This window comes from Danio rerio, chromosome 22 (assembly GCF_052040795.2).
Source record: "Danio rerio strain M-AB ecotype USA chromosome 22, GRCz13ab, whole genome shotgun sequence".
NCBI classification, from domain to species: Eukaryota; Metazoa; Chordata; class Actinopteri; order Cypriniformes; family Danionidae; genus Danio; species Danio rerio.
Window position 1 is genome coordinate 17,371,265 of NC_141042.1, and position 12,986 is coordinate 17,384,250.

Below are 12,986 nucleotides of genomic sequence, written 5' to 3' on the forward strand. Positions count from 1 at the left end.
TAAAAACAATACAAAATACAGTAGTTACAATAATTCTCATGCTAACTGAGATAAACTCTTGTTAAATAAAACCACTGAAACTGGGACAAAATATTTCTTCCATCGATTCAACCTACATTTAGGGACTCATTGTTCACATTCATCTTGCCCAACAATTTTCCATCCTGTATTTAAGAGATGCATCAACTTAGGTTTTTATCATAAATAGATATATATCATAAATAAATATATCAACTTACATATGATACCATATCTAACAATGCTTTCAAGAACAGCTTTCTAAAACAACATCATAAGCTCCTTGTTAACTCCAAAAAGACGTAACTCCATAAAAAAAATACTATCTCTGGTGTAAACAAGAGCAAACCCACTATATGTGTGTCTTCCATGTTAAAGAACTGTCAATGTAAATGCCCAAGTACTTATAGGTCTCTGACTGAGTAATAGGACAACCACTTGACGATGGTCACCTATACACTTTGGGTCAAATACCATCTCTTGTTTTTTCTCCAATTGGCTACAGACCAAACTACTGTTGTCCAATAACATTTTCTTACTAACCGAGTTAAGCCTTTAATGACACTTTAAGCTTAATATAGCATGTATGTCCTGAACATGTGGTTGATATGACAATAAAGCTGACTTTGACTTGATATTAGTATCCTGCAAAATAACCAGTAATATAACATGTACTGTAATCACGGCAAAAACAAAATAATTAAATTATTAGAAGCATTTTATTAAAACTATTTTAGTCTTGCACTGTAAATATATATAACCTTGCAAAATTTTTGACAAATCAAGAATCACGTTGTCGCACTTTGAATAAAAGGTCAAAATCTAAATGTTCATTTTCACCCTGAAAGTACTCCAGTATAATGTAATTACTGCAACTGACAAAAAACAACAACAGAAAGCATTGCTGCACAGTCCATCCTTCAAGCCCTCGCATTGTTCTTCATGTCGTTCCCAACAAATTAACTACACCATCGACTCCCAACTCCAAAGGTCTAGAACGGCGCACAATACCCGCACCTGTTCGCAACAAAGCACAACAACCAGCTGTTCAGTCAACAACACTCCAAAAAGCATGCAAGCCTTGCCGGCCGCGTCCTCATTCGCCATCACGACCACTAATAAAGCACGTCTGTTCTCTCTCCCTCACACCTTTCCCACAGTCCTCTAATGGATCGAACCTTATCAAGTATTTAATTGTAACCGGCACAATCTAATTAGCCGCCTCTTAATAGAGGTAATATTCGGTTATTGGTTATTAGTATAATGCGCGGGATGAGGGTCTTTAAGGCTGTGATGTATCGCCGGCCAGTTAATAAGACTCTCTCGGATCTCTCGCTCTGTTTCGGGAGAGATGGTAAGCTGATACTACATAAACATTGTTAAAAGCACAACCCCCTGCTGCAGTAATTCACTTAAGCCCCGGCCGTGATTTATGGCTCTGTCAATGGAGGGTGACTGGAAACTCTGGACGCCGTGGCTGCCATGTAGCCATTGTATTTACAGTAATAATGGAATGGACGACTCTGTCTTGCCCTTCTTTTGGTGTCGTTCTGCATCTTGTGTCCTAGTGATGGGGTGTTTTTAGGGCTTTTGGGGGTTGGAGGTGAAGTTTTAGGATGATACAGTATATGTATGAGTTTTGGAGTTTTGGTTCAAGATGTGGTCCCCCTGTACATTTGCATTTATTTAATACCATATATATATATATATATATATATATATATATATATATATATATATATATATATATATATATATATATATATATATATATATATATATATATATAGAAAATACCACAAGCAGTCAGACGTATATTTTAATCAAGCTGTGCATGTCAATCGATTTCATTTTGTTGTGATTGATTTATGATCCTAACATTGTAACTGTGCATAAACAGTTGCACAGTTTACTGGTACTATGGTAGTATCGTTATACTATGGCTCCAAAATACTGAGGGTGCCCACTGCAGTTTGTAATTGGTAATATCGCCATTACCGCTTTATCTATAATAGATAATGTTGCATGTGGAAAGTCACTAAAATACTCACACAATTGTGCAACTATAGACCATTTTATCTGAATAATCTCTGGAGCACTTTAAGGTTGTAAAACTTTGTAGAGTTCACGTCTTTTATGGTAGCCTATTGCATGTTTTCTGATGCTTCAGATTATTTCTGTTCCTGTCAATATGATTTAGTAGCTACAACAACCTCAACAATCTCTTAAAAAGTAACAAAGTGAAGTTTTGAATTACTTTGGATTACTAATTACTCTTACTAATTACTAAGACTTATAAAAATAAAAACAATTGATATAAAAAACAAAAAAGCAACAGAAAACTTTCACTTCATATACCCTAATTTGCTCTTTTTGTAATGAATTTCATTAGGTATAATTTGTATCTTTATTTTAATGTTTTTTTCTTTGGTCAGTTACCTACAAAATAAAATAAAATAAAAAAACAAAAAAAAATGAATGCATTTCAGGTGAAGTAATGTGCAAATACTTTTCAATAATAAGGAAATTCCGAATTTAATTCAAGTAGGCCTATTATTACATCTAAAACATAGTATTTCAGACAATTTTCTTAATTTCATAGATTCGAGTTATGAATTACAGTATCGCAATACTACTTGGTATCATGATACTTCTGCTGGTATAGTATCATAATGTGAATTAATGGTATCGTGACAACCCTACAATGTATATCATTTAATTTAATTATTTGCCCATTCAGATTTTAAAAAATATATATATTTTTAATTTAATTAATCTTATTGATGTGGATTTTTTTTATCAGTATTAAGTGCAAAAAAAGAAATTTAGATAATTAAAAAAATTAAATAGACCAACCATAATACAATAAAACTGACATGCAAATGTGATTCACTACTTCTGAAATTTAGACACCAGTTTGACAAAAGTTTTATACAAATAAATATATTGAGTTATTTATAAGGAAGGTGTAGTTTGAAACAATATATTGTATAAGAAATATAATAGAGAGACTTAAGTCTGTAAAATAACAGTGAAGGTACTGGCAGTTTATTACCAGCTTGTACCAAAATTTCCAACTCCAATACTTAAAATATATCACTTAAAACTACACCAAAATGGCAATAAAAGTGGTTTTTGTTTTTTAACTTCTAAACATCAAATGGTCGAATGGAAGCTCAAGGTCAAATAATTTGACTTTTGACATTTTTTTACAGTGTATAATAGAATATTTACATTATTTAGACTTTGCAAACCAAAGACTAAGTGAAATTGGAATTTTATTACAGAGGTGAAATGAATGACTGCCATTTTATGTACAGTAAAAATGGAATGAACGACTCTGTCCTGCCCTTTTTGGTGTTCTGGGTCTTACGCTCTTGTGGTGGTGTGTTTTAGGGTTTGAGTGTTGGGAGGTGAGCTTTTGGATCAGGATGAAGCACTGCGGCAGGGAGTGAACCCGCTGAGACACAACCTGCACAGGGAAGAGGCAGGACTGCAGCGGACCACACAATGGTTCAGTTTGCAAATGTGAACAAACACACGCATTTCATTTGAACATAGGTAATGCAAGTGCTTGTAAGTTTAACTATAATGAATGAATTTAGCTATAGTGGTGCAGTGTTGTCTGTGCAAGAAATTTGGACATATTATGATTGTGTATGTAACCCAACGTTGTTACTATTTATTATAAATAATACTCAGGGGTGTACATAACTGGTATGCAGTTGTGCATGGGTGATTGAAATAAAAATATGCAGACCGGATACTTTTTTTTTTCTTTGCATATCAGGTCACGTTGTTGGAATTTCATAACCTTATTTCCCAAGTTACTGCAAATTTAAAATTTCCTCTCATAACTGGTAAGAACACAGTTGAACTTGGGTGCGAGCCAGCTAATGAAACCAAATGTAAAAGCACCAGCTGATATTTATAATTCAGGTTCATGTTTATATTTCAAAGATAAAAAATATATATGTACATCTATGCAACATATATTTCAAAATATTGCAAAAACGGGTGAACATGCATGGATATGTGTTAGGACCAACCAACATCTTCAGGTAATCCTTTAAGAACTGGACTAAAAAGTTATGTGCAGCCTAAATCATACTACATTTTTTATTAATTTAAATGAAATTCTTTTTTCTTATCTTACTATATTTATATCCAAATGTAAGTTGTCGTCAATAGTACTGTATGTTGTTACAAATGGTGCTAATAAAGACTAAAAAAACATTAAGTCGGTAGTATTAGTTTTGTATACACACAAACACATACACACACAGACTAGAATCTGAATGAACCACCAAAAATCTATGAAAAATCTTGACTAAATACTCACTACATTTACAAAATACTTTCATAAAAAGACAAAGAACCTGCACAAATTAGCACCCGAAAACTGCCAGAACAGAACCTGGCAACCCAGCAGCCCAAAGCGACGGCATTAAACGGCCTTTTCCATGAAATTCACGGGTTGCTCTTCGCAATCCAAGAGCTGATTTAATGAAACACTCAAGCAGCATATGGTTTCTGCTCTGTTCTTCTAAGAAGTGGATCCAACTGGCATGGCCACCGCATCTATCTGGAGGCAACATGTCGAGACTGGAGAGCTTTCGTGACGTTCCCCTACGCCAAACTAAACCGTTTTTCAACTGTCGTCAATCACCTGTCCTCACGAGGGCAAACGTTTACCTGTGCGGCCTTTAAATCATCACGGAGAGCCAAAAGGCACCCGTAGATCAGTCAGTCTTAAAGGTTTGGTAACCAGCTTACGTCAGCTATAGCGAAACCTACCATCTCAATTATGCAAATTGCCTTAGTTAATTAGCGCAGTGTAAAAAAAAAAAAAAACACAACACTTTTTTCCCCCTTCGCTCGCTGACAGAATCTAAGTGTTGTGAAACGATAGCCAATTACTTAAATGGCCTGCTCCCATGTCATGTTCCTATTCATTTAATGGTGGTTATTTGGACGGAAAATTGCAAGTAAACAAAGTTTGACCGTGTCTCGAGTTGTCAAAGCCGCTGGACGACATAATTCACTTTCAAGGCCGTCAACTCTTCTTTCCCCATTGCTTTGAAGGCAAGACAAAGCAGGCTTTTTCACATACCTGTCAATGCTGCTTGTTTTTTGGGGATTTTCAGTAAGAGTTCATTTCAGTGTAAAGCAAACTTTCCAAATGGATTTTATTTGCCCCACTATCAGTTTGTCAATGGATTTTAATAACAATACTTATTTTTAGAGGTATTTCTTCTGTACTGAACCTTAAATGTTGACTTCTGCAGCTTTACATATACCAAATTTCATCATTTTATTCATTCTGAAGGTTTTTACAGGGATGTTTTGAGATATACTATGCCTGATTATGTTAAATCTGTATTAAAAACTGATACTATTTTCGGGCTAGTGATAAAATGATTCCCATAAGTCCCCTCTGAAAAATCCTTTGACTTTAATATAACAAAAATAAATAAATAAATACATATTTTTCATCCAACATTCAGATTTTGTGCCAGAAATAAGAAAATAAGTGTTAAAATAATTCAATTGGCATATCTAAATGTAAAATTTTAGAAAATGTGCTTTCAATAATGTTTCCAATGTTACCAATTAATGCAATCAATTAACTAGAGAAGGTATTTAAAAAAAAAACTATTTTTACATTTTTTTTACCCTTTTCACCTGCAGCCTGCACGTTTCAAAAGTCACTAATGTGCTAAAAAGAGGCTTTATGAGTTGAAAAGGGCCGCTGACGAGACAAATACCAGAACCTAAACATGAGAGAGAGAACAGAGGATCATGGGCGCCTTGGGAGAAGAGTCTGATTCTTAGAAACAAGTCCTTGTTGTGCTTTATTAGCACAAAGAGCTGAGTGTGGTGGAGAAAGTGCGGCGTAAATGGTTAAAAAGAACCTGTGGTGTGAGTTAAATTACAGCTTATGCTTATTTGTGGCTAAATGTTTGATTGCATCCTTGCATCATTAAACCTAGTTGAAACGATACCCTGTGTATAAAGTAAATATTTGCACAAGCTCCAGCCATGAGTAACAGCTGTTGAAAAACTTCAGACTGATTTGGTTTTATAGGTTTTACCTATAATGCAAGCACTTTTATAGTTTCGAAACAAATACACATATATAAATGTTAATTATTAGTCTTATTATATTTATATATTTATTTATTTATTATTTACACATTTTACTTCTTATTTGTTTTATATATTGTTATTATTATTATTATTATTATTATTATCAGTATTATTATTATTATTCATTAATGCATTCTTTAGCCAGTTTTATTTATTAATATTATGTTAAATTAATAATATTCTTTTTATGTAATATCATTTTATTTATTTATTGTTCATTAATGTATTCTTTAGCCATTTTTATTAATTCATATTGTGTTAAATTAATAATATTCCTTATGTAATATTATTTTATTTATTCATTAATTATTTATTATTATTATTATTATTATTATTATTCATTAATGCATTCCTTAGCTATATTTATTTATTCATATTGTGTTGAATTAATTATATTCTTTTTATATAATATCATTTTATTTATTTATTTATTTATTTATTTATTTATTAATATTACTATTATCATTACTTTTATTATTATTCATTAAAGCATTATTTGGCCAATTTTATTTATTCAAATTGTGTTTAATTAATATTATTTGTTTTACATTAGTGTTATGTATTATATAAATTGATTTACTTTTTGACAAGTTAAAGTCAAGGTTTTCTTTTTTAGAGGGGATTTTGGGAATCAGTTTTATCACTAGAAAGAAGAAAAAAATTATTTATATTTGATATTTATTATGAAGATTTTATATTTTTAAATTCTATTCAGTCATTATTATTAAAATACACACTGACAGTAATATAGGTAACATTTGACAAACAAGACAAAACTAAAGTGCGGAAATTCCATAACTAGTCAAAGTCTAAAATTGGATCCAGAAAGCTAAACTTGATATTATCCCATTGTACATTTTCTCTGTTACGATCTAACAAATAAAGTTATGTAAATACACTGTAAAATATTTTGACAAAAAGTCGACAACAAATATTGACTTATTTTTATATGTCAATCAGGTTTCAACTAATTTTTTAAAGTTTAATAGTTTGAATCAGTTTTATTCATGTAAGTTAAGATGACTAAAAAGTTAATTTTATTCAACTTAAAAACGTAATGCAGCAAGAATCTTTTAACAGTTTAGAGCTAGTAGTCCCTACAAATGAAAATTACTTAAAATAATTGGCACGACCTTTAAGCTGAAATTTGGACAACAACTCCAAAAAGACCACTGATAAAAAGAGCCTGTTTGCCCTTCATAATTTCACAGGCCAGCCACGAAGGAACTGGGTGGCCCTTAAAAGTTAGTCTGAGGGGGGTCCGGCAGAAACATACCTCCCAAAGCAAATATGGAAATGATAATGATGCGCTGAAAAGGAGGCAGTCTCCAGCAGCTGGTTGAGCGCGGCTCCTCTGTTGCCATTGTGCCGCCACCCGCGTGTAATAGAAAAGGCTTGGGATTAGTTCCACTTTGCAAATCGTGTTGGTTCACTGATCTTTTTTTTTTTAGCCTTTCCTTTTTCCCTGCCGGCCCATTGCTGTCAACTTTCATTGAACGGTGGATTATCAATATAATAACCAAGGTGATAATAAAAGGTTTTTTTTTTATGCAATAGGCAACAGGTCTCTTCTTTACCCAGAATAACACTGAAGAGGAGGAAAAAAGCATGTGTTACGAAGTCGCACACTCAATTGAAAGGGAGGACAGATTTAGGCGGTTTTAAATATTCTTAAACGGTTTCAGAAAAGAAGTTTTCCGGTCGCCCCGCCTGACAGCGGTTTTGACTAACATCTCGAAAGACTTCTAAATCAATCAAACATTCATGGATTTAGCTTTTAGAAAGTACTCTTGAAGGGGGCGTCAAGCCTTGGCGCTTACTGTATGCATATTAAAGCGCGATCCATTTTGTACACGTGGGCATAAAATATTCACATGACAGTGATACCACTTCCAAGCGTGATTTAATACTAATAGCCTGGCAAATTAAGCTGTGGTTTCTACTACAACATATTTAAAGTAACTCATCCTGGCTCTTCTGCCCAGTTCTGTCTTCAGTAAAGCGCATTTATAAACATATAAACCCTCATTTTTGCAAAGAGGTCATCAAAAGGTGCTTTGAATATGCGATGTGAGCGGCCAACAGGCCGTAAATTCAGTTTATTTCCCTCACTGTAACTCACAACCTAGCGAAGACGACGTATGGGACTGCTCAAGTGTTTGGGTTTGATTAAAAACTCTCCTTATCTATGACAAAAGCATTCACAGCCAGTGACAATACGCTAGTGATAACCTGATCCAGGTGAATCTCTGATAAAGCCTTCTTGACAGGGAAAACCAAGCCATGTGTAAGTCACACTCAGAGATCCGGTTAAGTGTTTACATTAAACGCATGTAAATCAAGCAGCCGATACACACCAAGGGCTGAACTCGTAAAGTGACCGCACTTACGTCCTTAATGTATTTGTCAACAAGTGTCCCTCACTTTTATTTGACTCAAGTCCAGTTCACACTGACAAACTAAACAACATTATGCACATCTGTGCTTTTGTGTTGATTGTTAAGTTCCTTAAAAAGGGATTTGGGGTTAATCTTGTTGCCAAATTATTTTTAAGTTAACAATTCTGAGAACTAAATTGCAACCCCAAATCTGAACTGAAAGTGAATGAAACTATTTTTTATTCTATTTTTAAGTTGCATTGCTGCTTATAAACTTTTCTCAAACTGATCACACATTCTTTCAATACAAAAATGATGTCTGAATACACCGACACTACAAATCAATCAAATCAAAGTGTGAACAACCCCTTCAGACAGTCAATTTAGACTCATAAGTTCCTCTCACTCTTTATTCAAGTCATGATGCTGCTTAGCTACATAAAGTTAAATTGTGCTCAAATTGGTTGCATCACAAACTTTCCCTAAAACAATTATGATATCTGAATTTGTTCATTCAACAAATCAGAATCAGTCAACACTCCTTCAGACAGTGGATTTAGACAAAATAAAATAAAAAACTCACTCCATATTTAAGTCTTGTTTCTGACTTGTTGCAACATGAATTTAAAACCAAAATAGCATCTGTATTCTTTCTCAGTTTAAACATTTAAGGCTCATAAATTCCTTGAAAACGTCCCATTGTTGCTGCTTATTTGCATGAAGATGATCTCTGCTCCTATTGGTTCGATCTCAAACCTTCATTGAAAACTGAATTACTTCCTAATATTTTGACACAGCAAATCTCTCTCAGTGTGAACACCCTGATAGGAAGAGTTCATTGAAATCTGGAATTGGCAATTTTGGTCCTTTAGAACCAAAGTCCTGCAGACTTTTGATACAACCCTTGGAAAACTGTACACTTTCTAGAAACACCTGGGCCTTAATTAGCTTGTTCAGGTGTGTTGAAGTGTAACTCTGCAGGACTGTGCCTCTCCAGGATCAAACTTGCCCAAGTTCCTCTGGTCTGATCTAACAAGGGACCACTGTAGGGTTTAAGGAACAGGGATCTGAACAACAGCAGGAGCCCTGCTGGCTGGGATTTTTTGGGGAAGAAGAGGGGTGCAGTTTGAGGAGGGTGGGGTGTTGGGACCTCACCTCTGGGTCCTGTAATGACAGGTCGATGATGGTGTGTGAATGCCGTTCGGGGGGAAGCGGTCTGCGAAGGCACAGGGCTGCTGAAACCAGACTTCTCTGACTTCTTTAATGTGGTAGGCGATGGCATCCCTGGCAAGAATGATTGATAAGTGCAATTTAATAACGCAAGGTCATGGAGATACAGGCTGGCGCAAAGGAGAGAGAGTGGATAGGAGGGGTGGGGGTGGTTTGTTTGGGTGAGTGGATGGGGGTCAAGACAGCAGGGGAGACTGCGAGGCCCAGCAGGGTGCAGCACAGGATACACTACATGGGGGCTCGAATAGTGGATCTGTCCCAGTACAATGCAAGGTCACGTGAATAAGTAGTCTTGACGTCAAAATTTCAACAGACATGTGCGCTAAGCATGACCTCGTGACTTTTCTCACCATAAAAAACAAGGATTGTTCATCATCCCTGTAGGAGTGTGCGTTTAAAAAGCACTTAAGTTGTATGTTACGAATCCAATCAGTCTTTCGAGAGTGTGCTTGAAGGAATATTCTGGGTTCATTACCAATTAAAGCTCACTTGACAAGCATAGTGTCTATCACCACAAAAATGTATGGCTAAACAAGTAACTATGTTTACTATTGTTTATAAAAAAACAAGGATAATGTTAAGTAATTCTTTTGGTTATTATGTCACGTTTTTAATTCTTAATGAAGGGACTAGACCAGGGGTGCCCAAATTTGGTTCTGGAGGGCCGATGTCCGGCAACGTTTAGTTCCAACCCCAATCAGACACACCTGGGCTAGCTAATCAAGTTCTTACAACGCTTTCTAGAAATATCCACGCAGGTGTGCTGAGGCATATTGGAGCTAAAGTCAGCAGGACACCGGCCCTTTAAGACCAAATTTGGGTACCCCTTCACTAGACATAATGATGGGGAAAAATTACTAGGCAAAATGTTTTCGCTTCATCAAGACATTTTGCGTTTACTGGCATAACATTTACTTTCCCCCCAAAATTTGCATAAGCTTTTTTCAATCCCTTAGAAAGCTTGCTACCTTACAAACTCTGTTTGGTTACTAATTAAACTAAATTCTTGGTTGAAACTCTGCATCATTTAACAAAACTTGTGTCAAGAAACATTACATTTGCTTGCAAAACTTGTTTTCAGTGCATACTTTTGAATTCCAGAGTTTTGTATTCCTTTGTTTTCTACCTATTGAAACTTTCGCATTTGCCGAAGGAATTATTTACATTCCCGCAGAAATTTATTCCACTGGGTAAAAATTAGAATTCCCTGGAAACTCAGTGTTTACTCACAATATTCCCAAGACATGATGTCTGTTCTCAAAACATTTGCATTCCCTCAAAACAATGTATTTTTGCAAATTATTTAGGCAATTTTGGATTAGCTAGCAAAACTTTTATCCAATTCGCTGTGAATGTAAATGTTGACAGTGAAAAGCCCTATTCTCATTTTGTTTTTGTTGAACCCACAATATTCCTTTAAAGCAATAACAGCTTTACCCCATTCCCAGTTGGGTCAAGTTAACAAGTTCCGTTTTTTTATGAGTGTGAGGTTAGTTGGAAATGGTTAAAATGGTGGCTATAAAATGTGAAAACAAAACCAAAAGGCATTTTTAAAGTATCGTATGCACCTTACCTGTGGGCTAGCGGAATGAAATGACATAGCAATAAGCGGGAAAGGATGTGGTGGAGGAGAAAAAAAGAATAAGAGAGCTGAACAGACATGGAGGGAAGAGAGGAGTTAGGGATGCAAAGCACACAGCATTCACATTCACAGTCTGGCAGGCGGTTTTTGCTTTGGCAGGGGTTAATGCGAGCAACAGTTCAGAACGCACAGGCTAACATGGGCTAACTGAGAATGACTGAAGTCTGTTAGTGCATGCTCAGCCACGTTAGTTCAACTCCTCCCTCCGGCATTAGCGCTCCCATACTGCCTCGCTTCCCTCTACCTCGCGCTCTGGGGTAAAAATAGACAGACGTGAGGGAAACCCATGGCCGATTAGCCTGCTCGAGGTTAGGAATGCAAATTGATAAGAATGAACTGCAAATAGAGGGGGCAATTAGTAGGCACCGGTGGCCCATTTGTCACCCAGTCAAAGCGTTTAGTCCATTCTCCTGCAGTGGGACAGGATATAAGAGCTGGTCTCATGTCTTACTTCTCCCCGAGTGCGGTCCACTCGCACCCCCACCACCCTCAGAGGAACAAGTCCACCCAGACACTGGCAAATGACTTTAACTAGTGCAGTTCAATCATGTGCGGCTAAAGCTGTATTAATGGTCTGAGCCAGCAGCACTTACTCTCCTTGTGCTGTATTTTTGTTACATCACAGTTCTGGTATAAAAGACACCCCCCATATGGGGACCTAAGCTCACTTCATATGCAAATTATTATTAAGTTAGATCGTCTTGAATGAATTTACATTAAGTCTACTGTTTTAAGTGCTCAAAGTTAACATCTTCATGGTCAATCTAATAAATGTCACCACATGTAAGCTAAATCATTAGTTTTTAAGTTATTAAAAACAATATTTAAGGGACTCAAAACATTTCTATTTATAAAATATTATTATTAATTATTATAAACTATTATTCAGACTTTTTTTTTGTTTGCCATTGTTCAGCAATATCACTACTACTACTACTTTTATTATTACTACTACTAACATAAACATAACATTTCCACAAAGATAATAAAAAGTTGATGTTTATATTTATAAGAATAAATTATTAACATATGACATAAGTAAATAAATAAATAAATAAATCCTAAATAGTACATCTTAATATTAAGAAATAATAAATTAATATTTCTTACAGGCTGCCCTATTAATAATGTGTATTAACATTAATACTAACAATAACAATAACATTAAATGCAAAAGATATTCTGAAATATAATATTTAATTCCTTTTTTTTAGAAAAACAAGCATAATTGAAACAATAAAAGTAATAATATTAAAAAATAATTTTTTAAATGTTATATATTAATATTATTAAATAATAGACTCCTGTTCTATACTATAGTAATAATATACTATAGTATTGAATAATACTATTCATCGCAAACACACAGCTCAAGGTGTATAACTACATTACCATACTTTGTTGCAACTCTCTGCATTTTGACTTTGGCTACAGTAGATATAGGGAGTTAAATCATTCAGGTACATGTGATTTGATGCATTTCTGTGAGTGTGTGTGTGAGTGTTCAGAAGTCATTCTTGGTTTCTTCAGCCCTCGCAGACTCCTTCCCCTTTCAGGCGCAAGAAAGA

The 12,986-nt window shown here is 34.9% G+C and overlaps 1 protein-coding gene across 50 annotated transcripts in view; it reads right to left on the reverse strand.

Annotated features, from left to right (window-relative positions):
- Positions 1 to 12,986, reverse strand: part of nfia (nuclear factor I/A) — a 219,945-nt gene that overhangs the window by 25,026 nt on the left and 181,933 nt on the right. For 24 of the 50 annotated variants that reach the window (XM_087302799.1, XM_087302828.1, XM_087302824.1 and 21 more), the window contains one exon: positions 9,702 to 9,830. In XM_087302799.1, the coding sequence (XP_087158925.1) occupies positions 9,702 to 9,830 (129 nt within the window). 50 annotated transcript variants of the gene reach the window in all.